We start from the raw sequence: 26,603 nt of genomic DNA, 5'->3' as shown, positions 1-26,603 counted from the left end.
ACTAGAGTAAATCTTACAATGATCTAATTGACACAATGAAGACATGGGCTGTAAGCAGATACTTCTCTTCATCTGGGGAATATTCAAATATTCAAGGCCAGGTTGCTCTTGACCTTTTGAGCTTTAACTGATTAACTCATTAACTCTGAGTCTTTTCCGGATTTCTAGTTTTAACTGGTTAACTGAGGCCTTTCTAGGGGGCTTTACTGACCTTCTTTCCACCCCGCTCATATCTATTTTCCTGCCTAACACACCATACATAAGATGGTATGGCTTTTATTACCCTTTCCACAAATAAGGGAATTGAAAAGAGGTTGGTCTGTATGACCAACTGTATATGGCAGAAGCACTGGTATAGCACTTCCAAGATCAGGTTATAAAGGACACTGTCTATTCTGTCTTGGTCATTCTTCATCTTACGTCACTTGCTCTGGCTCTGACTTGCCGTATCATGTGCAACCCTATGGAAAGGCCTGCAGGTTAAGGAACTGAAGCCTCCTGCCATTAGCCACATTAGCTGAGCTTTCAAATGACTATAGACCCAGTTAGTACCTAGACCACAACCTTACAAAAGACCCTAAACCAGAACCCATCCATGCTGCAATTTCAGACCCTCAGAAACTGTAGGAGAATTAAATATTTGTTGTTTTAAACTGCCAAGTGTTGGGGTGTTAACTCCAGGGGAAAAACCTCAGGGCAAAAAACCTCTAAAATCTATATCAGTCAAAGGGAGAAATAAAGTTAAACCCTTTTATTTCTTACAAGCAGTCATCCCCCTGTCTCACTTGACCTAGCTGCAGGAGAGCACTCCACCCAACCTCTCAGGTCCAGATAACCTCCATTGCCCTGGTAGTTACCTATTGATATGGAGATGATACTTCTCTCCACCCCTTGGAAACACCTATTGATACACAGATACACTAACGCCAGGTGAGAGATTCTGGAAATACTGCAATTTTACCCACAGTGGGTAATTTGTTACAAGCAAGAGATAATTAATACAGTAATTGTCTCAACTTTCTAAACACTTTCCTTTAAAGGCTGTCTAGTGTAATGAAATTCCTATAAATATTTAATTGTAAAATAACAAAGGAGGGTTAAGTGGCTCCAGTGGGAAATTGGAGACTATTCTCAACTCCCTACTTTGGTATTGAAGGTCTAATAATCACAATGGCTTCAGGATGAAGTACTTCCCAGACTGTAACTTGGCAATTCCTTACCAGTTAACAGAACCACAGGATTATAAAATGCACTACTTTTGTCTTGGACATTCGCCTAGAAGATATGTGGGATCTATGTATTTACCAGCTGACCCACTGACCAAGCACCAAGATATCCAGTAAAATATAGTCAAGTACCAAATGATTTCCCTCATTTGTGGAGTATAACAACGAAGCAAAACTGAAGGAACAAAACAGGAGCAGACTCCCAGACTTCCAAGAAGGGACTAGCGGTGTACCAAAGGGGAGGGGCGGGGGAGGGGATTGAGGAGTATTATGATTGGTACACATGGTGTAGGAGTGGGGGTCACGGGGAAGACAGTGTAGCAGAGAGAAGACAAGTAGTGACTGTGGCATCTTACTATGCTGATGGACAGTGATTTCAACGGGGTATGGGGGGGGACTTGATAATATGGGTGAATGTAGTAACCACAATGTTTTTCATGTGAAACCTTCACAAGTGTGTATCAATGATACATTAATAAAAATAAATAAATACAGTCATTCATAGTTGCCATCATTACCACCTTTCATTGCCACAACTCTTTATCTTATAAAACTGAAACTCGATACCCATTAAGCAACAACTGTCCCTTCTTCCCTTCCCCCTAGCCCCCGGCAACCACCATTCTACTGTTCTCTGTGATTTTGACTACTCTAAGTACCTCATGTAAGTGAAATCACGCAGTAAATGTCTTGTTGTGACAGGTTACGTCACTTAGTATGTCCTCAAGGTTCATCTCAGTATGTGACATTTAAATCATATATAAAAATCACATACAAATATATAATAAACACAAATCATATATAAATCAGGGAATGACAGACCAGAGCTGATGCCCAGGAAGCCCCCTAGCACGTAGAAGCCCCTCAATAAACGCATGGTAAGTGGTGTTCTAACAGTCATGGATCCATGCACAATAAAATTGTGCATCATAAACATTTACTGTTGAGCAAACATCGATTATTAAGAACGTATGCTCAAATTCTAGGAAAGATGCATAACGGGTTAACAACCACAGAACAGGTGACATACATCAACATCAGATTACCTTTCTATGTTAGTAGATCTGTTGTACTGGAGTCGGGCATCAGGCGACTCAGCTAGGAGGGTCTTGGTGTTCTGGGACGTGGCACAAACATTTTTTGAACACAGACTGCACAGTGGTAAGAACTGCTACATGTTTACCATTTTTCTTGTGTATAATTATGTAAACTATAAGAGAATGTGTGTGTGTGTGTGTACACGCACAGCCCGAGATGGTTGCTGAACCCTGTAAGCGGGCCCGGCCTGTGAAGATTCGCCCTCCGAGTACCGGCGGCAGCTTCACGACGAAGCAGTACCTGCGGATCTGGTGACACTTCCCCGGCAGTGCTGACAACACGGCCACTCGCGGTGCTAGGGACCCAGCTAGTCTCCGCCCGCCCTGGCCTAGCCCAGCTCCCCGCCTAGGCCCCGCCCACAACTGTGCGGCCTGCATCTCCCGCGAGCCTCTTCGAAAGGGAAGTGGCGTCTGCCCCGAGCAGCATTTAAAGCACGAGTCGCGGTGCGTAGCAGCTGTTGGGGCCCGGCGGCAGGCGGGACTTCTGCCTCCTCGGGCGCACGTCAGTCAGGAGGAGGAAGCGCAGCGGGGGCGGGAAGGTTGCACAGCCGCACCTGCGGCTGGGCTTGCGGGTCTCTAAGTGGTCGCGCCCCCTTTGAGAGGGTGAGCCGACTGCTAGAGGGTCCCGGGCGCTCTCCTGTCCCGGGTGAGTATGACCGCTCGGCAGGGCCGAGGGATGGAGGTGTGAGGCCCCGGCGCTGCCCTGCTGCCGCCGTCTCTGTTGCCACACGGCAGGGGCCTCCGAGCCTCCCCTCCTTCTCATTTCCTCGCCTTTCCTGGATCTCGGCTGCAGCCCCTTCCCAGCCTGCTTACCTGCTGTGCGCTGCAGGTCCAGCTCTGTCATCTCCCCGCTTTACGTACCCCTTCGCAAGATGGCCCTCTTCTTCCTCTGGTCCTAACCCGGCTTCAGCCGCAGGAGAGAGCCAACGGTATTTTGTTCAAAATCGAAATGTTTACTAGCCCTGTAATTGCCCGGGCTCCCCTGAAGGCATCTCTTATCACCCCAGTAGAATCAGTTCCTTCTGCTTCTGAACCACTATTTAGACCTTTTAAAGGGCGAGTTTGTTAAACTTTAAAAAATGTGGTTGCTTGAATGAGACTACTTTGCCACTGGATTATATGTTCTTTGAGGGCAGGAGTAGGGTCTTGCTCATAGGTATCTCCCCAAGGCTTAGCTCAAAATCATGGAGTTTGGAAACAAACAGCCCAAAGCATTCTTACTAGCTTTGTGACCGTGGGCACAATCTTCTCGTGTATAAAATGTGATAAATGAAATAACTAATTTCAAGCATCTTACACAGTGTATGGTGCAGAGTATCTACTCGATGAATATCAGGTTTGTTTGCTTTGTTAGCTTTCATTGTACCCTTAGTTGCTGCGTATGTTTTGTCAGTGTATCAAGAGGCACCAGAGAGGAGTGATGTAATTCTTTCTAGCACTGAGTAACTGATGCTGTCAATTGACTGATATATTTGGTAGTGTTTGGTAGCCACCACTTAATGATGTATATTAAAGGCAGTAACGCTAAATGTTGGTATCAACATCTGCAAGAAGAAACATTTAACCTTCATGCTCTAATTAAATACTTGGACTTGCAGAGTTTAAATTTGTGATTTAAGTCTGTGTGCTTTTCAGATGTAATGTTTCTGAAGAGATGAAGAAACTGCAGATGTTTCATTGTAGGTGGGCTAGCTGTTCCTGACAACTTTTAATCTGTTAAAAGTATGGTGTATTTCATATGTGTGTACTCATATTTTTTTATAGGTGATTGAAAAGTGCTGATCAATTGCCACTGAAGCAGGAAATAGGAAGATGGCAGCAAACCCTTCGGGACAAGGTAATACATGCTGGGATTTCTTTTATTACTAGGAGCTATTCTCCCATTTAGTAAATGTATTTTAATTTAAAAATTTTGTAAAAATATTGTCTAGGGTAGTTACTGTAGTCAGAACAAAATATGAATAGCAAAGTAAAATTCTGTATTTGAATTAAGTCCATCCTTAATAGCTACTAATGCTACATTTTAATCTGTGTTAAGATTATTCACATTGTAAACCGTAGGTCCTCCTCTGACATCTGTATTCTGTTGCTCTTTTACTTGAAATCAGAACCACTTATAAAGAAGTTATATTGTCACCAGGCAATATCCATGCCTTTATTATCTTCATTTGCTGGAAAAAAATTCATACACATTTCACCTGGGTTAAGAGCTCTCTAAAGCAAAGCAAGTTAGACACCTCCTAAAGAAGGAATTTTTATTTAAAATATGTTGTAAAAAGTAACTAATCTCTGGAAACTATTAAATCTCACTTTGTACATAATTTCCTGCTTAAAAACTTGAAGCAAGCCTGTATCTTCTTTCCATATTAAGTTTGAACTCTTGTTTGGACCGTATTTTTTTATTACTCCTCTCTATTCTGATCTATTCTGATTTTTTTCATCTTAGTTTTATTTTGAACTTCATGTAAATGGAATCATAAAATGTATCTGTGTCCTTCTTTCAGTCACAATCTGCGAGGTTCATCCATGGTGTACTGTGTATCAATAGTTCATTCTTTTTCATTGCAGAGTACTCCTCTATATGAACTTATCACAATTTGTTTATTCATTCTCCTGTTTGGGGGCTTTAGGCCCCCAAAAGTGGTCTTAGTTGACCATTGTGACTAAAGATGCTTTGAATATTCATTTATGTCTTTTTGTAGATATTTTGATCAATTTATCAGCTAAGTGTATAACTTCATGAAAAATCATCAAATTTATTCCCAAAGTGGTTGAACCATTTTACTTTCCCTCTAGCAATGTGTGAGAATTCTAGGTACTTCACATATAGCCCAGTGGATCTTTTTAATTTTAGGCATTTTAGAGGGTGTAAAGTGACATCTTAATGTAGTATTAACTTGGACTTCCCTGGTGACAAATGTTGAGCACTTTCTTACATACTTATTGGCCATTGTAAGTTTTTCATTGTGAAGTGTTTGTTAAAGTCTTTTGCTCATGTTTTAAAAAGTGGGTTCTTTTTATTGTCAAGGTTTTTTTTTTTTTTTTTTAGAGTCTGGATGGACACAGGTCTTTTGTCACTGCTAAGTGCATCATCTGGATCATTTTGGAGTTGGTCTCTGTTGGCTGCTTTTTTTGGAGTATGGGTCAATACTTTGCTAGACTTAATGATTTGTTATTGGATACAGGATATTATGATTAATACATTGTAGAGACTCTGGATTCTGTTGTATTTCTCTGAAATGTGATTTATGTTCTGTCAGTTGGCTTGGCACAACTCACACTCCAGACTCTTGTCTCGTTTGCGTTGGGCAGCAGCTGAAGTCTCTGCTCGGTCTTTTCAGCTTCCAGCTGCTTCTTTATTGCTGGGCTCCCTGGGGTTTCTCCTCTATATGTGTGGTTTAGAAGGAAGTGAAAACTTTGGGTGGATATTCTAGGCATGTTTTGGGCTTTACTTATGCCTTTCCCTCTCAGGTCTCTCCCCTGGTTTTCCAACTACTCTGCCAGTCCCAAACTCCAATACCTGAAGCCAGTAAAGTGAGACTATCCAAGTTGGTTGTGGATTGAGGAATGCTTCAGGCAAAAGGGCCAAATTCCCAAGTCTCTCCATTTGTAGTTTCTGCCTGATTTGGCTCATTCTCTAGTTTTTTCAAATAATGAATTTTTAATATTTTGTCTAGATTTTATAATTATATTTGCAGCCAGGGGCTTAGTCTAACTAAACTACTCTGCTAGTACTGGAAGTTGTAAGTCTACTGAATCTGTTTTTCTATATTGCATTTAGGACGAACTAAAAGTTACATGAGTTTTATACAAGTATAGTATTGTAAAAAGCTAGCTGTGGTGACAGCTTTACCAGCTGTACCCAGCTCATATTGTTCTGTTTTCTTCTCTGAAACGACCGTTCATGATTTGTTAATCACAGGTCAACATTCCCCCTATGGTCTTTAACCTCTTCTTCAAGTTATCAGGTCTCAGATTTTTAATCAAACCAAAATGAAAACCATGAGAAGTCTATTTTGGCAAGAAAATATACCACTAAAAATTACACGATGAGGCAAATGAAAATGAATTTTAAATTATCTCTCTGTTCAAATAGCACCAATAATTGAGATTTACAGTTTGCTGGGGTTTTTTTTAGAAGTTGCAATAAAACACAATCATTTTTAACACTGCTTTTGATTGATGATCTAATATCAAATCCACTGTGAATGATTCCCTAATCTAAATAGAAATGTACTTGGATTCGTCCTTTGGCTGCTGTGCTCTCTCTGTCAGGGATTTTGCTGGTGTCACTGAGCTACTGCTGTTAGGCCCCAGCAGAGGGAGTCTGTATCATGTTCTATAGACTCCCAGACTCCGTGAGATTTCTAAATTCTTATTTATTTGGATGTACTGCATTTTACTCTCTATATGAAGTTATTTCTGTACTGTTTACATACACATGAACTACTTAATATGGAGACTGAATGCCAAGTGCCATAATCACTTTACAGTGATGACTGAAAGAACAATGAATTAACAACAAAAAAAGAGAGAATCTTGATCTGTGCATTGTAATTTACAAACATCACTGGTGGAGCCGACAGAAACCCATCGTGTTCCCTAAAGCCCTCTTTCAGATCTAGCAGTTTGTCATTCTAGAGTAGTAATCAGAACTGCTTAATTTCATAAGCTCTTGGTAGTCACTAATGTCTCACTCTTTTTAGCATCCATCCTGGTATGGAATGTTTGGTAGGTTCTTAATAACTATTTGATAAGAAATAACATTTTAAGAATTTTTATATGTAGACTCAGATTTTCAAACTGGAATTTGGCCAAGGGACCACCCCTATGTAAAGAGTTTTCATTCTATTTCAATTATCAAGGTCCTGTGATCATGTGGTGGCAATTGGATTGGCCCAACCTGATTTCAGATACACAGAAAAACCTGGTGATATACTGAGTAAGGAATGTAAATTATTTTCTTTGATTATTTTGTAGTTCTCTCAAAGTGTTTATCTAACCATAAGCACTGGAGACCAAGTAGTGGGAGCTACGGGTTTGGGCCTCTCTGGATGCTCTTGGCTGTGACCACAGGGTGCTATGTAGGAATGGGATGGCATTGCTCCTGGGAGGTTCTTGCTTGATCTGAGGCCCAAGTATAAGTCTTAATCCAAACCATCTATGGTCCAGAAGGAAAGCCAGTTTACCCTTCAGGCTTGTATGAAAGATATGCTACCTCTCAATTAAGAGTTTGTATCAGTAATGCATAAAAATCATCTTTCTAGTATTTGCACCTTTTTGAAGATGAGAGTGTAGATGCAAAGACACAATTTGGAGTAGGTTTTTTAAAGCTAGACTTCTCTTTGTCTCATTTTAAGTGCCAAGACAAAGAGAGTGCAGTATTTTTCTGACACTAGGATTGATCTGTAGGCCCAGGTTTAAATAGGAATGAAACTGAGTTGAGGCTGAATATGATGTAAAGTAGCTTCAAATCACTTGTGTGGTTAGGAGAGAGTTTAGGATCCCCATGTCCATTCAAACTGACCTAGGAGGCCTGCCATGTGCGTGTAACCTAGAAAGCCGTGTGCTAATCAGCTGTGTCTTAGTGATGAAAAACTACTCAACTAAAAGAATAGTCAGAATGGGGCTGACAAGAATCTGGTGATATCAACTAATGAGAAAGAGAATACTAGATAATTACAGATCGCTAGTATTAATTAGGCAAGTACCACACAGTAGGCAGTGTGCTAGGTATTTTGCTTTTACTATATTTCATATAACCACCCATTGAAGTTGTTACTGTTACTTCCATTGGTTCTGCACAGTGAGGTAATTTTGCCAGAATTAAAGAACAGTACTGGTAGTACTGAGATGAGCACCCAACTTTGTTCTGTGTCCAAGTGCCCTGTTCACTGTTTCCCATACTGCACTTTAGCTAGGGGGTTAGAATGTTCTAATTACAGCATCTAAGAAAAAACCGGGCTCTCTAGACTAGGGGCAAAAGTCTCTTCTTAGTCTTTTGATATCTTCTGCATCTGTTACTAAGCAGAAAATCCTTACAATGAAATGGGCCTGCGTGTTTCTCTGTTAGAGGAAAAGCAAAATGAGTGAGGAGGAAAGGTTGATTCAAGCAGAAGGTAATTCATCATCTTATTTAGCCAGTCCTGAAGACAAGAAACTTCAATGGATTAAAAAAAAGTGGCAGTAGCTTTAAAAGAAGGTCAGTCCCTGGGGTCTGAGTGAGAGAGAACTTGAACACAGGGAAATCACCTGCACAGATTTAGGGCTTATTCCTTTCCTTTCGCATATATTTTCAGTAAATACCAAAAGGTAGCTGAGAGTTGAATAATTTTTTGTTCTCACAAGATGTAGGAAGTGTTTGCTATTAATTAGATACCTGAAAGGCTAATTACTGGTACTAATCAATTCAAGTTAACTTAATAATGTTATATATTTTTATTCTGCTAAGACTCAGTCATCAACCAGTGTCCCCTGGATGAGGTTCAAGCTTTAACCACTGAATGAATACGTTTCGTAGGTTGTTGGGTACTGCGGTTTTGTACATTGTTAGACAGCATAATCCTCCCCCACCAAAGAGGCCCACCAAGGTGTTACACCTCCTGGAACCCACGATTCTGTTACTTTATGTGGCAAACAGAACTTTGAATTTGTGGTTAAGGTTAAGGCTTTGAGATGGGACGATTATCCTAGATTATCCCCGGTGGGCTCATTTTAATCACTGAGTCGGTAAAAGCAAAGAGTTTTTTCCTAGCTGTGGTCAGAGAAGTGACTACAGAAGGGTCTGAGAGATTCCCTGTTGTTTTGAAAGTGGAGAAAGGTGACCACAAGCCAAGGAACTCAGGCAGCTACTAGAAGCTGGAAAAGACAAGGAAACATTCTCCCTTGGAGCCGCCAGAAGGGACTACAGCTCTTGCATTTGTCCCAGTGAGACCCTGACCTATAAAATTGGAAGGGAATAGATTTGTGTTGTAAGCTACTAAGGTTATGTTACCACAAATTTAGCAGCGATAGAAAAATAGAAATAATATACCACTTATGTATATGAGCCAAAAATCTAGGAGCCAATCCATGACGCCTTCCTCATTCCTCACTTCATATTGTCCTGTTGATTTAACTTCCTAAATAGCTCTTGAGACTTTTCCTATCTCTCCACTTCCCTGCCCACTAACAATTTCTGTCATCTCTAGCTTGTTCTCCTGAGCAAGCTCCTCTTTTGTCTAGTCTGTTCTCAGTATTGCAGCTACAGTTATCTGTTTAGAGGGTGAAAGCATTTTTTGTTCTCTACCCCCAATTAACCTATTATCACGTGCATCCTTTAGATTTCAAAAGTGCATTCCTTCCTCTGGAAGCCTTCTCTGACACTGCTCCTCCTACTCCCAGTCTAGGTCAACTTTATTCAGCATTAATTCCTACAATAATGATTGTTATGAATGCTTATAGAATTTTCTTTCTTTCAGACTACTCATCTTAGATTCTAATTATGCATCATTTTTGTAATTATTTGATGTCTGTTTTTACCAGACTGCTTGAGAACCATGAATCATGTCAAGTTTTGGCTTGTCATTGTATCCTTAGAATCTACCTACTGCCTATATGTGATGGACACACAATAAATATGTGTTGAATCACTAGATCACTTTAAACGTGTTAAACTAATAATGCCATGGTACTTTTCTCTAATAGTAAACAGATGTCTGAAGTATGATACTTTGGGTTAGTTGTAAAGAATATAGAGCTTGTTAGGATAATCACTTGAAAGGACTTGAATAGCTTTTAAATAATTTTAAAATATCTTTTAAAAAAATCATTGTTATGAAAGCAACATAACAAATGTAATTGGTAAGTAGATTATCCATAACGCCACTAATCAAACAAAATCATTTTCATTCTGTACTTTTAGATTTTTTTCAATAAAAAGAATTCCAGTTAGTCCTTACTTTAAGTGTGATAGAGGTATTAGTGTAAAGTGAATGTCAGCTGTTAGATTTTAAATGTGTGGGAGTTCAATGTTTCTATGAGTGAATGTGGAAATGATAATATATATGATTGTAAATAGAGATAGAGTTACAGTTCTAAAAGTGGAAATATTTTTAGTGTGCTGCTTTACTCTAGGATAATTTTATTAGGCATAAGGTTAGTCATAAAGGACTATTAAGCAAGTCCTACTGTACATGAGACATATCTTAACACCCTCATGCCTCTCAGAATGTAAAAGTTACATGTAATGTTATGATACAGGTAAAAGTAAAATGTTAAATTATGGCAAGAGATAGTGTGTGGTTAAAAAAAAGGTATGTAGTAAGGGTAATAAATCAGTTAAACATATATATATATATTTGTATAAACTATGAAGGTGGGAGAAACTTAACTATAGAAAATTATACTTACCTGCTTTGCATAACCAGATAGACCACCCTACTTAATTTGTACCTTAAGTTTCAAATTTGATATAAGCTGTTATTATTACCTAACTGCCATCTGTTGTCTTTTATATACTTTTATAATGTAAAATGGATGTGTGTCGGAAGAGAGATTTGTTATAAGGATAAAACTTGCTTCTTGGAGGGAACATGGGGCATTAAGAGAGATAGAGAGAGGCATTATTCCATCTTTACCAAGGAAGGGAGGCTATGAACTTCCTCCATCTACTGACCTCTTGTTTAACTATTTTAACAAATTCTTTAATGTCTGAAGGGATTTTGTGTGTGGAGAAAAATACTTATCACTGCATGTAATTTAATAGTAAGTTTATTAAACCTACTTATCTAATAAACTAAGTTCTAAAATGAAAATTTTTTAAACCTTTAGAGCTGATTACAAGCCTATTAAATTCTCCTTAATAATGGTTTAAATTACAATTGATATGACATTATTATATTATTCAAACACCTTATATAGTGACTTACTGCACTTAAACCTGTTTAAAAATATTAACCCATAGGTTTAATTAATTACTTTTTATGTATTAGTTTTTAAAATTTTCCTGGGATTATTATAATCTTCCCAGATTCTTATTTCCTTACTTTCCTAGGATTATAGTAATTTTTCTGTACCTTCCTAAGGTTACTATAGTAATCTTACCTCTACAGAAACAAAAAAAATTCCAGATTAGTCAAGGTTTGGGTTACTGTTGGGTTTCATTGTTAGCTACAATACAAGATTTGGTTATGCCTGTAAAGATGATTTAAAAGCTGTGTTGGTATGTGTTGGATCCTTTCTATAATTAAACTTTACCTTCTAAGTTAATGAATTTTTTTTTTCTTAACATTTATGCCTTTCTCAAAGATTTTTAGTTTCTTGCAACGTAGAGTTATTCCCTGAATGAAATAACGCCCCCCCCCCGCCTTTCTTTTCCTTTAATGTGATTAGTGTTTCATAACCTGTTGTTCTGTTTTCATTATGAATTGCCCTTTTCTGGTAGTAGCCAGGAATTATAGACATTTCATCTCCTAAGAGATAAGGGATCAGGTCTGTGCTGTTAGCTCTCTTTAGGAAATTTTGCTAATTCATCCAGTTAGAACTCACAGTTTCTACTTTGTCATTGTGTGTGACCATTGGATTACCATTGGATCTCCTTTGAACCCGTATGTATGTGTAAGGATCTGTGCTGCTCCAACTCCCTTGTTCTTGGTACATAACCTGCTTTTTCTGGGAACCGTTTGGCTTAGCCACAGTTCCCTGCATCTATCCCTTCCCTCCTGTACCTAAAGAAAAAAGTCAACTGCTATGCTTTATAAATAGACATATACTTAACAGGAGAAACAAAACACCTAAATGTTAACATTAGCCTACATAAATAGACATATACTTAACAGGAGAAACAAAACACCTGAATGTTAACATTAGCCTAACTATTGACATAACAGCTTAACTTATTTTCACCTTGTTTACGGCTATCTTTTTATGTACTTTAACTTTCCTTTTTATATCTCATTATGAATTCATGGCTTATCACAGATTTGGTTTGTCCATTTAGCTATGATTATTACTCTCTTTTTAATGTTCTAATTGTGATACCCTGGCTAACCTCCAATTAGCTTCCCTATCACCACTACCCCTGGACCTTTTTTTAAAAAAAAAATCTTCTTGCTTTCTGACAAGATATTCCATACCCATCTTTATTTTTTCCTGCATTAAGGCATGGAATTTGTACTTTACCTAGAACTCTGGTTCTTTTAGTGAAGGGTAGTAGCTAAGACCAAAGTTTGTCCCATAGGGAGTTGATGAGGAGGAAGGCATTGTTGTCCGCCATTGTAGTGGCAGAACAGGGAAACATGGTTCTTTAAGGGCATATGCTAATAATGGTAGGCCAGTTTAACTTTATCATTACTATACACCTTTTTGTATCTTACCATTTTTCTTCATTTTTAAGGTTTCATTAACCACTAACACTATTACATCGACATGTATCTTTTTACAGAAGGTTCCACCCACCCCTTTTGATTATTTGGCAAACAAAATAATGAGGGGAGGGGATAGAAAATTTTTATGTAAGTGTCAGCCCAGCTCTGAAATGTTAAACAGGGCTAGAGTGATGAAATGCTTTTATAAATCTTGATACATTTTTTGAACTCAAAATTTTCTTGCATTAAAGAAAAATCATACAAACAATATGTAATCCAGTCATCCTAACACACCAGCCTGGTGGTGTTTTACCTAAAAATCATTTGCTGAATTATATTTACATCATATTCTTTCATGTTTATACATTTTTAGTACTTACGAAATTACTTTTTGAATTTACAGTATTAAGTAGTAAGTTTTAAAGAAAGTCCTCACATGTAATATGAGCTTTCTATATCGTGTATTTCCTCTTTCTCTTGCCATCTTACTCCCACATGCTTTGGAAAAAAATATGACATTGTAATTTTTAATATTGATCAGATTATAGACATCTTAAAAGTAATTTATGTGAGTTTTATATACATTGAAGAGCATTGAAAAGCTCAGTTGCAGTTGTGCTTCTGTTTATATGAACATCATTGATCAAATTGTATAGTCTTTTTAATGCTTTGTTTGCTGTTGGCTATCTACATAAAATTTCTGTGAACATACAATTAATTACTGACAGTGATCTAAAATATTTTTTTGTGAACAACTTAATCTTGAGGGAAATGGATACTTCTGTAAACAGCACATCAGTACTTTCCAGTGCAATGACTTATTTTACTCATCACATAATTTAGACATCAGATTTTTAAATTTGCTTTTCAGGAACTATTATTTTTATGGTATCTTTAAATCTCTAAAAACTACATAGTTATCTTCTAAGACTTAATTAGCCTTCTCTGAGAAATGGAAAAAAGCCTTGTCCTGTAGTTGGAAATATAGCTAGTGGTGTAACCTAACATGCCTTAATCGAATGCAACTGGATATGTACAATGGGAAAGTACTCATTTTCCTGGGAAAGCATTCTTTACAAAGAACTCATTTGGATTCCTTTAACGCATTCTAGTATACTTATCCATCCATAATTATCTTACCTTAATATGTATTACATCACTTTTAGGAAAGTTTCTGTTGTATAAGATCAGTAACACCTGTATTCTGTACTTCCATCTGGTCCATTGTTAGATCATTTATACTGACTTACTTGTTTATTTGGATAACAGGTTCACCATGAGTTAGTAAAGAGGTTGAGAATAACATAGCTTTCCTCAGTAGGCTAAGAACGTTGACAGTCAAGGAAACTATTTAGAGCCGACAGTTACTAATTTTCATATCTGATTTCCACAGTAACAGAGTTAATTATAGCTACCTGTGCTCTGATTGTCAGACATGCATGAAAAATTTTTAAGTGAGGCTGTACTTCTTGACCAAGCCAAGAAAGACATAATGTGATTTATAAAAAGAAAGAAAAGGTTGGTGAATCACATGAAATTGTGGTTTTTGTAGGTAGAAAATGGTCAAATACAGGCACTAAAATAAGTTTAACTTAATATATAACAGTTCTCTTACAGTGGTTATGGTATGTTTACATAATACTCCTAATTGTGTAAATATGAGGTTTGTGATAGTCATCTTATTAGAGAGAGGTTTCTAAATCTATACAAAGTTATTTTTTTATTGCCTTGGCTTGTGTAGTACCTAATTGTTAAACCCCTTGGGCAGACTGCCTTGATAAAATGGAAGAGAAATTGTTCATCAGTTGCTTTGGTTGTGGTTTGCAAATCATGTACCATGTACTCTAGGACGCCACTGGGAATCCTGAAGACCTCTGGGAAAATTAAGTTTCCAAGAGAAACACAACAATACTTGACATTTATTGGACACCACCTGTATTATCTTGAGGTAGCTTACAGTTTCACAAGTGTGCTACATTCCTTTCTGTGATGTCATATTTTTGTGAAGTGTTGTTTTTGACAGTTGCTTTGATAAAACAAGTACTATTTGATCAGTGTGGAACAGGGAAGAGGGTGGTAGTGTCAGACCTGATTCCAAGGCTTGAGAAGTTATACAGTGCCCAGGCACACATATCCCATTAGTAAGTAATCATGGTTATTTAAAAGTAAAATCAAATATTTCTCTTTCAAGTTATGTGTGACTCTTTAAAACAACCACAGGATGTTAGGATGTCATAATTACTAGGTTGTTTGGATCTAACGACTTAATAAACAGAATTGTTAGGTATTCTGTTGGCTTGGGAGTGTCATGCAGTAGTAACTGAGTTGCAGGGCACTGTGAATGGAGAATGTCTGGGAACCTATGGTTTGAAGTAATTATACTGTCCAGTCAGAATTCACATGAGTGACTGAGTCCCTGACACCAAGTGGAAAGGCATGTTCAACTTAATTTCTAACAGATGAGCTTTTTTGAGTTGTCATCCCATTGTACTTGTTTGGTATTATATAGCAAACATCTATACATTTTAAATTTAATTCTGATTACTACTAAAGAGAAAGAATCCTATTTTTAAATAAAAACAACAATGCAAATAATTTCCTAAAAGATATCTCAGTCAAGTATTAAGACACCTAGAAATTCAGAAAATCAATGAAAAAGAATACTGTAGTTTGAGTTCAAACATCACTGAAGTCTGCACAACACTATGATCTTTTCTGCGGCAGTTTCTGGAGGCCATTAAATGAAGAGTCGCTGTGGTATTCCAAGATATCAGAAAGAGACAGACATTTTCTTCTCAAGATAGTTCTCTGACCATTACTTTGCCTTTAAAATTGCAACTCCGAGGATCTCTCAACTACATTTTGATTTTAAGATATTGATTAATATTGAAATAAAAAGTTGCATGTCAAATGGTGGTGGGGGTCAGGGTGGGGTACACTTTATCTCTGCCCTCTTTTCTCCACTCTTGCCAGATAGTCGTTATTTCTGATTCTCTAAATCACTGGACTTGTAATTACATTTACTTTGCTAATGGCATTTCTTTAACAGTATCTTGACAGAGTTTCAATGATTATTACAGAGTACCCTTTACCATAGCATTAGCATTCCCAGGCATAATTATCACACATTCTTAGGAGTTTGGCTCTATTAAGCCCTTCCTGAAGTGGACGACTTCTGAGATGCTCCTGTCTGTGAGGGCGGGTGGGACGATCATGGTATGTGGTAGATAAAGGCCCTCTAGAGCTTCTTCCCAGAAAACTTAACCAAGAGGTTGGGCAGGATGGAGGACTAGAGTTAGGATTCGAATAGATGAAGAAATCACCTCAAGCTGGCAAAACCAGCTCTCCAGAAGTACCAGAAGGTGTTAGTGTGAATTATCTGATTTAAAAAGAGGTAGTCTGCTTATGCTATTTACTTGCTAAACTGATGGCAAGTAAATAGCATAAGCATGAGTGGGCAGAGGAGGAAAATGGGAGATGATAAATTCCCAAAACGGATGTGACACAACACATTATGCCCAGGGTCCCGGCCACAGTCAGTGTGCTGACGCCAGGTTTAAGGTCAGGTCTAGCTGAGGATGCTGCAGGCCTCAGCTGCTGCTTGCTCAGCGCAGTCTCACTGATTGCTGCTTGTACGCCCTGCGCTGGCCCCACCAGTCTCTGCCCCTCTCCTCACGAGAGAAAGAAATGTGCATCCCGTCAAAGAAATGTGCATCCCGTCGCCCGGTTCTCTCTCATCCATGTAAACTTCTTAGACCCCCTGTCGCTACCCTCAGGAGTGCTTAGGTCTGCTCTGCTTGAAAACACTCTGTCCACCCAACTTCATTTGTTCTTCTAGGCCAAAGATATTACCCCCTGGGCCTTTTTTTCCCCCCTACATAGTTCTGTTTTCCAGTCTTTAATCTTTCCATTTTTTTTCTTCTAAATTACCTGTCTACAGGTATAACAAGTCTGATAAGGACTGTGACAAGCTGGAGGGCTCTCGTTAAAGGTGATGCCTCTGAGTTCTAGTTAATGGGTGCCACGGGGCATCCGGGCCCCTTGTGCCAGATCTTGAGCTGTTTTAAGAGAAGCAGGAAGTCTAAGGGTTTTGTGTGCTCCCCCTCAGTGCATTTTATTCAGGTTTTTAAACCCTGGTTGGTTGCTACTCTTTGTGCTCCAGGGCTTACATGAATGTGAAGCTCAAAGTCAAGCCAGTATTAAATATTTGATAGTGCGTGCATCTTTTTGTACCCTGTCAGTTATGCTCCATTTCTTGCTCAGAATTGCTTTCTAGTCAGTTCCAGTCCTTTGACTTGTGCCTTGAAGAATTGTGTTTCATTTCTGAGTAGAAGCAGTTGAGAAAAAGAAATATTGTTTTAATCTGAGGATGTCTAATGCCCATGAAAAAGGCATTTACAGAGATGCCTAAAACAGAACTAGAAAATCTCCACTCCCCAAGATTGACTGAGCAGGATAGACATCGGTCCTTATAGCACTTGGGGCCTCAGATATTTTGTTAAAAAACAAATGCTTGTTTAACTCAAACCGTGATGATGAAAATTCTCTAGAATTCAGTCTTAAAAAGTCCTCAGTCAGTATTATACTTTGCATATATACATGTATTATGCAGTCAAAGTTGCTAGGAAATAGGCGATAGGGGAACTTCTTCCTACTGAGTTCATTATCATGTGAGAGAACAGAGTTTTGCTTTCTGGGTCTCTAGATGGCCTAGTTCTAAAATGTTTTTTATTTCTCTCCCTCTCTTTCCCTCCTCCTCACTCTCCTTTTTAGGTTTTCAAAACAAAAATAGAGTTGCAATCTTGGCAGAACTGGACAAAGAGAAAAGAAAATTACTAATGCAGAACCAATCTTCAACAAATCATCCTGGAGCTAGGTATGAAGAATAATATGGTTTTATATTCAGTAATATAAAAAAATACCTTGGACAAAATGACTCAGGTTGGTTGGCAGTGGTTTGTTTCTTTAACATTGGGCTTTACATGTTATTTTTTGTTTCCTAGTTAGATTAGAAAAATTAGGCTGCTTCACTGATTAGCTTTTAAATATTTTAATTCTAATTAGAACATTTAATTTTCCCTACAGCACACTTTTAATTTTAAAAAAGGGTTTTGTGTAGTTTTTGTTACTGAAATTATTACCGAATGTCCCATTTTTTAAGCATTGTGCAAAGCAGATAAAATTTAGGTAGCTGAATGATCTTTATTGTACATAGTTTCTGCCGTCTTAAATCTCTTCTCTCAGAGCCATTATTGCATCCAGCTACCATCCAAACTTTACTTTCTCTTTTTCAGCCAGACCTGTTAAAAGTGCTGTCTTTATTCATCTCTACTTTTCTCACTTACTCCTCAGTCCACTACAGTCCAACTTCTAGACCCCCTTCTCCCACCAAAGAGTGGCTTCTCACCTAGTCACTTGCATCCTCCTTGTGGCTGAATATGGTAGACCCAAGTCCTGCTCTTGTTAGACATGTCAGCCTTACTTGCCCCCGTTGTTCACTCCCTCCTCTCTTTCCTTGCCTGCCATTCCCTCACTGGTAACACTCTTTGGGTAGCTTTGGCAGGTATTTCTCCACTGCTTGCTCTTGATGCTGATGTTCCTCAAAGTTCTCGGTTCTAGACTCAGTTTTCCACTAGTACATCTTCTCACTGGACAGCTGCATCTATTTCCACAGCCTCTTGTTTATGTGCCAATAACTTTACATTTATATCTCCAGCCAGTCCCCCTCCCAAGCTCCAGACTGCCTCCTGGATATCTCCACGTGGTGACCGACAGGCATTTCAAACTTAGTATGTCCCAAATTGAACTCATCTTCCCTTTCCTCTAATTTCTTGTCTCAGTGTATGGTACAGATCTATGAGTTATCAAAGTCAGAAGTGTGGACTTTATTATTCTCTTTTGTTTCCATCTCCAAGCATTTACCATTCCTTTTAAGACAGAAATGTGTCTCAGATCTGTCCGTTTTCTTGCATTGCTACTGATGCTGCTCTGGTTCTGGCCACTCTCATGTCCTGCCTCAGTTTCTATAACTGCTTCCTCACTGAATTTCCCATAGTCTTAGTCCCCTCAGATCTATTTATCATTGTGTTAGTTAGGATGCTTAGGTCTGGAAGTAACAGAAACCAATAAAATGACATAAACATGAGGATGTATGTTACCCAGGGGTGTGAAAATAAGGCAGTTCCAGAGGGTCTTAAGGCAGTGGCACAAGTGTTCCAGTCCTGATCCAGCCGCCTTTCCTCTTACCTAGAAATCTGCCTTTCTCCAGGGGTCAAGCGCTTGCTGATGGGCAAAATCTGACTGCAGTAGCCTAGGTGTCACCTTCACACCGAGCCACCCGTAAAGGCAGAACCCAGAAAGGTTCCTGTCCAGTGTCCCTTCTGTAAGAGCGAGGAAGTGTTCTCAGAAACCTTCCAGCAGACTGCCTGTCAAGTCTCCTGCCCAAAACTGTGTAGCTTTGTCTTACCTAAACCAGAAAGCAGCAAGGGGAATGGCATTGCCTCACACCAGTCACAGTTCACTCCCTGGGGGTGAGCCTGGCCTACCCCGAAGTGTGGGACCACCGTGATAGTAACTTTGGATCCCATCGGCAAGGAAGAAGGGGGTGAACAGCTGTTGAGGAGGTGACCATGGGACTGGGCTTCCTGGACTGTCTTGGGACACTTTTGATCATGTCACTTCTCTCCTTGTAATACTTTACTTTTTGGAAGTCTTCCTGTACTGTTAGGATAAACACATTACAAGGCTCTTCATATCCTGGCGCCTGCCTTCCTCCCCAGCCTCATTTTTTGCCAACCCACTTTACCCCTCTCCAAGCCTGCCCTCAGGTCCGGTTGAACTCTAGTTTCTTCAAACATACCACGCTCTTCAGCCCTGGGCCTTTCCACATGCCATGCCTTCTGCTTGAAACATTCAGCTCTTCAGTTTTTATCATAAATGTAACCTTCTGATAGACTAGAATACCTCAAGTCTGTTTGCAAGTAGGGGACCATAAATCATTATAAAAGGATGTAATTTGTAGAATTAGTCCTACAGAAGAAAACATAGGCTTTCTTCATATAATGTAGACAGTGGGTGAAGGAAAAAAGAAAGACTTATTCTGGAAGGTCTTTTTTTGTCCCTATGAAGAATATATAGTGAAAAATGTGGTTCAGAATAAGGAAGTCTCTACCTTAAACAGCAAAGTAATGAAGATTCCCGTTTCAGCATCGCACTCCCGAGACCCACTCTTAATAAGGACTTCCGGGACCATGCTGAGCAGCAGCACATTGCAGCCCAACAGAAGGCGGCTTTGCAGGTGAGCCAAGTGTGACTGACCTTCCTGTCTCTTAGGAAACGTCCTGGGTCTTGGAAGCCAGCACAATTCCCATTTTGTATTTCAGTGGAGCAATATCTATAAAACTGTTCTACCCGTTATTGCGGTGGTTTGCTGACGTTCAGGCATGCCCCAAGGATTTGAAGGCCCTGTACAGCAGTAACGAAAATATTGTTTATGTGTGATGCAGTTATGATCGAGTCTGTGCTGTACCTGGCAAGGGATTGCTTTGTACACAGAACAGTTGAGGATATTTGGATGGACAGAATGATCTTAAAAGCTGAACTGGCTAGTTTAATAATGTATATATGTATTTAATTTGTCTTCTATTATATCTCGATAGTCTTCCTGGTTTATTATTGTTTGGATTTTTTTAATAGTCAGCATACCTCTTGTGTGGATGGACAGAATGATCTTAAAAGCTGAACTGGCTGGTTTAATAATGTATATATGTATTTAATTTGTCTTCTATTATATCTCGATAGTCTTCCTGGTTTATTATTGTTTGGATTTTTTTAATAGTCAGCATACCTCTTGTGTGGGAAATGTTTAAAGACTAACCCTTACAATAGGAATGTGATAATCTGCCGTTCTAAACAAATATTGTTCTTCACAGTAATAATCAGTTTTGGTATTACATTGATCTTGGATAACGTAACTAATATTCCCAGATACCTTAGGCAAGACATCACTAGCTATGCTTTTAAACCTTAGAATCTGAGAACTGGAAGGAAAATGGAAGATCATCTCAATTTAGACAGCCTAACCCAGGCCTCCTCTCCTTAGTGACATAAGTCACTGGTGGTTTTCCATCATTTACATTCTAGCGTTGTGTACAGAATGTTGGGATTTTTAATCACCAGTAGTCAGCTGCCCTTCCTTCTCAAGCACCTGCCTTGCTGATCAAGAACAGAGTACTCGGGACCTTGGGTGCTGTTCTTCCTCATTCCAATGAACAGAGTAATTTCATGTCTTTGACTCACTTATTGACTGAAGAAAACCACAGGGTAGAGAGTGGGGATGATAAATGAGTATCTGGTGCAACTTAATACAAATTCTTTATGATTGTCCAATTCCTGTTTATTTAAACAAAATGAGCAGCATAAGAACTGATTTAAAAAAATTAATTTGGCTTCCAGCACTCAGAAAGGAAAAGGAATCTTAACGCCTTGGTTGTAAAATTGTGATGCTTAATTCCTTTTTTTTAATCTCTTTCCTAGCATGCACATGCACATTCTTCCGGATACTTCATAACTCAAGACTCTGCATTTGGGAATCTGATTCTTCCTGTTTTACCTCGCCTTGAACCAGAATGAACAAATATTTGCATTGAAAATGACTTTGTAATATCAATTGCCAAACCTACTATTATTCAGTTCTATACAAACTATGACTTTCAGAATTTTGGTGAACTTTTACATTTTTTGCTTCTTTAAAAGAAAATTACATAAGTGAAAGCAAAAATGGAGAGTAACCAGGATGATGAGAGCCTTGGGAGCTGTACTGTCTGAGGAATTGAGTATGCTACCTTTGTCACATTTTTGTTTGATTTATAACTAAATTAGACTGTGAATTGGATGGTCACATAAATTCACCCCCAAGATCCAGCGAGTTGAACTGAGTATATCATGTCCACAATAGATTTTCAAGAACCATTTATAGTACTTAACTTTAAAGAAATGAGGGTGCTTTTTAAAAGTGTGAACCAATAGGCTTAAATAAGTTATATTTATATAACTTATATAAGATGGAGCTCCTTGTAGAATTGCTATCAGTGTACCTTTTGAGTTTTAACCAACATATTATCCTGAAATATTCTTTAACTTATAACTAGTCCCCCTGTTCTCAATTTTAAAAGAAAATCCAAGATAAGACTAAGTTACCAACAAGTCTTAAACATCCTTTATAAACTATAAATTATGTGACTAAACTGCTATTAAAGACAATTATAAGAGAGGTGGTGATTTTAAAATTTGTAGAAGCTCTTATTTAGTGTCACTATGCAAATGATAGACCTGTACAGTTTTCTTGTCCCTTTTTGCTCTAATTAAAAACATACGCAAAGTTAAAGGAGGAAGGCGTTAGGTTAAGCAAGTTTTCAACATGACATATCTTTAACAGAATCTGCAGTGCTTATATAAATATGCACTCTCCTCTACCTTACCCTAGTCCTACAGAATTAGAATCTCTAATTCAAAACAAAGTCTGAAAACCTGGGTTAGAGAAGTCAGTTTTCATGATACATATTTATGAACTCAGATTTGTAGGTCCCTGAAATTTAGAGGTCATTTAGCTAAATTCTACGTTTTTTACTTTTAGTGGGATTGAAATTATATTTTATACTATATTATAGGTAAAGTATTTTATTAACTACTTATACCTGACCTCATTTTGGCCTTGAGTTCCCATCCTCTCTGGTGGTAGGATGAAATTTAAACTTAAAACTCCAGTTTGGGTCAATATTTAATCAAAGTTCCCTTCTTGAAGAGTTTCTTCTCTCTCCTTCCCTAGATATTTGTACCAACCCCAGAGCTCCATCTTACCCAAACTGATTGACGAGGAGCAGACAATTCTATACTTAGCTGTCCGCATTGTAATGGTCACCATTACAGCAAAGGCACCCTTACTCTTGCTGCTGACAAGCCCTCCACCTGCCCCAGGCCTCTGGCTCCTGTTCTGCTCAGGCCCATCCGGCTCTTACTTGGGCCTCCTTATAGTGGGCCTCATTTCTTGAATTAATGTGACTAAATTTCTGTTCATGTGAGCCATGGTTCTCAGTATATCTACTGATGCTAGGAAGATTTTTAAATTTGGATTGTTTAGTTTTATACTGTCAAAGCCTCTACCTAACGTGTGACTTTTATAACTTAGATATCTTTTTTCCAGTGGTATTTTCTAGTCTCTTAGCCTTCTGAATCCCACAGTCCCAGCTACCAAGCACTTCCTCCTACCCCTTTCCTTGGAGTCACTTACAAATCCAATTTAGTCCAATGTGTGTGTATTAATACCTACTCTGTTAATCACTGTGCTTCGGGGGCGGAAGATGAGAGAGACCGCCTGAAGGAGGCAGCAGTGGAGGGGAGCCTGCTCTGGTACAGCAGTGGTGAGAAAGGAAGGCAGAATGCAGCGAGCTGCACAGGAAGGGCCTGGAAGTATTGGTGCTTTACCTGCCAAGGGAGGGAAGAGCTGCTCTGGGCAAAGGTCAAGATTTTATAATCAAGGAGAAGTACGAACAATTGCGAGTGCTGCAGAGGATAATGCAAAGGCACAAGTGGCCTCAGAAGCCCCAAAGTCTCAACATTGCTTCCCTCAGCCTGTGGAGAACTGGGGCAACTCACTCAACCTCTGTCTGCATGTCACTCCATCTCACCTGTAAAACAGGAACGGCACACGCTCTGTCTAGTGCATGAACTGAACCAACCATGTGTTCCAAAGTGTGTGTCTCACCTCGTTGCTGAATTGAGAAGCCAACTTCATGGTTTAATGGATTATGGCCAGCATTTTTTATTTTTTAATAAAATAGCATCGGAGTGCATGGCATGTAGTAACAGGTGGTTTTGTTTCATGAATCAACTTTCTGTGTGCTTTACTTACTTTATTGTATGCTCCACCAGTGTGTAAGGTCTTTGAGGACAAGGATTTTTGTTTCCCTCCCACCTCCCTCCCTCCCTCTGTTCACTACTTGCCCTGCTTAGAATAGTATTTGGCATATAGTAGGTGGTCAGTATCTACCCACTGAAGGAACAAATGAGTGAATACATATGACCTGGGGCATGATGTACAATATTTTTTTTTTTACTGTGAGTCATGGCAAAAAAAGTTTGAAAGTCACTGCTAAATAATATAGATGATAGTGCTTAGTGTGATTCTAGAATAAAAACTAAAATGACTCTAATTTCAAAGGCAGGTTTTTTTCCCCTGAATCATCTATAAGCTCTCATTAGGTTGTCTCAGTTCTTGCTTCACTCTGGCAGTAGAAACTCGGCCTTTTATGAGTTTAAAGCCCAGCGAGGCACCTGTTTTGGGGACTAGGGTTACACTGATAATGAAGATCAACACAGAGACTGTCAGTTTGTCCTGCACCTCCCCCTGCTTCCCGGGTCCTGTCAGCCAGCACGAGTCCCTTTTCAACAGCCTTGAACTGCGCCAGTATTGACCAAGTGCTTCCTTACTCACCTCTGTACACACGGGCTGGTACACAGTAGACACCCAAAATCTTTTTTCTTTAACAAGTAAATAAGGGCCAGTGAGGCTGCGTCCAAGAAGCAGCATGTGGCCTTGGCTTTTAAGATGAGAGGATCTCAGCCAGGAAAGAGGAGAGCGACATTCAAAGCAAAGGAGAAGCCTGCACAGAGGCAGGGAAGAGAGCAGGCGCAGGGGCCATTGTGAAGCAACCAAAAAGTCCCAATTTGTCTGGATGTGCATGGATAGATGTGGATCAACTGTGTATGGTGATAATTAGAAATCAGGCCACAGGTGGGCTGGTCTCATGCTTGGGAGTGTCTTGAATTCCAGGGTGAGGCGAATAGCCTTAGCTTGGAACGCAGCTGGGAGCTACTGAACACTTGAGCACAGGCAGCCCTCATCAGCTCTTGGGAAAGGGGAACTTTCCAGGCACAAGAAGAGTATGTCTTTATTTCTATAGGGATTTCAGACAGGTGTGTTCTGTTTATATCCACATCTCAACTCCAACCCCATCTACCTCTGCCACCTCCTCCATTCAGTTCTTGGACCCTATCTCCAAATTTCTTTGCTCACCTCCCTCTTCTTGCTTTCCACCACCTGAACCTTTTAAAGAAAAAGAAGTCACCTCACACAGCATTCATGTAACCTTCCCAACAGCTCCGTGAGGTGGTGAAGCGGTTTTCTTGGTAATCTGTCCCCTCAGTGTTCATCCTTCCTTTCACCCATCCTGATGCTACTCAAAATTTTGCTGGGCATGCCCTGCCCTGATCCAACCAGTGCACTTCTGGGAAGCTGCCCCGGCCCCCGCAACAGGAGGGGGACTTACACGCTCCAAACGGATCAGGGCCATTTCCTGTGCCAAAGCCAGTCAGCACGTGGGAGTTCGCAGACCACGGGAACTGGTTCCCAAATCCAACCCAAATGAAGCTCCAGGAGAGATCTGGTAGGCTTATGCAAAAGGCGTTCTCACCTTCCTGAGACTATCAAAAGGGAGACCTAAATGCGTACAGGAAAGTCGTGTGTTTATGTTTGCATCCACATATACAAGCGGTGTGAGTGGTGTGGCAGCCATCATGTGACCATGAGATGGAACCAATCTTAGGATGAAGCCGCCACCGTAAAAGATGCAGCAGGGAACTATGAAGAAAGAGTCCTTGATGACATCATTGGTTGCTGAGCCAAACGATCTGTAAGGTGCTAGCTTCCTCTGGAATTCAGTATGAGAGGTAATACATCCTCAATTTTGTTTAGGTTTTCTGTCGCTTGCCACCTAAATACCCTAATACAGGTCAGTACCTCTTAGCCACACAGCCGGGCAGTGGGAACGCAGAGGGGAGCCTCCCATCTCCCACTGCCTGTACAGTGCTGCCCACCCAGAGCTGCCCTGCCACCTACCTTACGCCATTCTTCACCAAAGGCAGCCCGTGCAGCTTGCAGTTCATCTCCTGCCTTGCCGCTGCCGGCCTTAACCTGTGACACATCCTTTCTTGATGACAGCCCTACTGTGATCTCTGGGATTCCTTTGGTTCTGTCACCAAAATACATGAACACATTCCAACTGTTTCTCAGTCCCTCCTTTGTCTCTGCTTACTGACACCTGGCTTTCTCCTGTGGTCCACAGGCATCTGTGCCTCTCAGGAGGCAGCTCAGGGCTTCCTGCCCTGGCAGTAGGTTCAGCTAGTTTCCGGCTCACTCGCCATTGCCAATCCAGAATATTACTTTAACTTCATTTTAAAATTCGTTTCTTAATGCATGTCCCTTCCCACCTTAAAAAGTCATGCCTGGTGTCACTGCCAGGTGCCACATTCCTTAAGGACCTTGACTCCTGCCACAGTCTTCATCTCCTGCATTACTCCTGTTGTCTTGCGGGGAACACTGACAGCCGCCTTGATATGAACTAATACCCTAGTCCCCCAGGTCCTTGATACCCTCTGCTCCAAGGACTGCCTTCTCCACCCTCTAGTCACCACATTCTGGCCAAGCCCTGACCTGGAATTGAGCCCCAAATTCTACACCCTGTTCTGCAGCCACATACCCTAAGGTTTCACATTGGCAGTTACCTCCCTCTCTCTCTCCACAGAATCAGCTTTTTGCCTATACATACGAACTATTTAGGGGCCTTCCAATGATCTTAGGTCTTGCTCAATCCTGTACCAGCTGTCCCTTCGCCACCACACAGTGGTGGTGTCTACAGCACCTCCCACTACCACATGTCATCCCCCTACCTGCATCTGTGACAACATATTCTGCCTTTCTTATGGCGATGGACAAATAGTTCCCATTCCTTTTGAGGGCTGATTTCTACATCCTGTCTTCCCTTGCTCGACATCCTGTTCCATCACTGACCTTTTCTCTGCTTCCCTGTGTAACAACTCCCTGAAAGAGTTGTCTGTGCACGCTGTCTTCAACCTCCGTCCTCCCGTTGTCTCTGGAA

The 26,603-nt window shown here is 39.9% G+C and overlaps 1 protein-coding gene across 6 annotated transcripts; it reads left to right on the top strand.

The window, feature by feature from the left end:
- The first annotated feature begins 2,773 nt into the window (after positions 1 to 2,773).
- On the top strand, positions 2,774 to 23,519 carry INIP (INTS3 and NABP interacting protein). 6 transcript variants are annotated; one of them, XM_036915638.2, is made up of 7 exons: positions 2,774 to 2,969; positions 4,088 to 4,160; positions 5,373 to 5,460; positions 14,518 to 14,617; positions 17,443 to 17,545; positions 19,876 to 19,966; positions 21,205 to 23,519. In XM_036915638.2, the coding sequence occupies exons 5-7, from the start codon at positions 17,508 to 17,510 to the stop codon at positions 21,298 to 21,300; spliced, it is 225 nt and encodes a 74-aa protein (XP_036771533.2). In that variant the 5' UTR covers positions 2,774 to 2,969; positions 4,088 to 4,160; positions 5,373 to 5,460; positions 14,518 to 14,617; positions 17,443 to 17,507; the 3' UTR covers positions 21,301 to 23,519. The 6 variants fall into 6 exon arrangements, with proteins under 6 accessions (XP_036771533.2, XP_036771532.2, XP_036771534.2 ...); XM_036915637.2 differs by lacking the exon at positions 14,518 to 14,617 and adding an exon at positions 7,189 to 7,265; XM_036915639.2 differs by lacking the exons at positions 5,373 to 5,460; positions 14,518 to 14,617 and adding an exon at positions 7,189 to 7,265.
- The last annotated feature ends 3,084 nt before the right edge of the window (positions 23,520 to 26,603 follow it).

This window comes from Manis pentadactyla, chromosome 3 (assembly GCF_030020395.1).
Source record: "Manis pentadactyla isolate mManPen7 chromosome 3, mManPen7.hap1, whole genome shotgun sequence".
NCBI classification, from domain to species: Eukaryota; Metazoa; Chordata; class Mammalia; order Pholidota; family Manidae; genus Manis; species Manis pentadactyla.
Note: the sequence above shows the minus strand (reverse complement) of the source record. Positions and strands in the feature narration are given on the sequence as shown.

What these genes read in the sequence shown, in the direction of transcription:
- INIP (XM_036915634.2), top strand. Translation starts at nt 4,136, where the DNA reads ATGGCAGCAAACCCTTCGGGACAAG. An exon ending in AGCAAACCCTTCGGGACAAG is followed by an intron (nt 4,161 to 17,442) that starts GTAATACATGCT and finishes TCTCCTTTTTAG; the next exon opens with GTTTTCAAAACAAAAATAGA. An exon ending in ACAAATCATCCTGGAGCTAG is followed by an intron (nt 17,546 to 19,875) that starts GTATGAAGAATA and finishes TTCCCGTTTCAG; the next exon opens with CATCGCACTCCCGAGACCCA.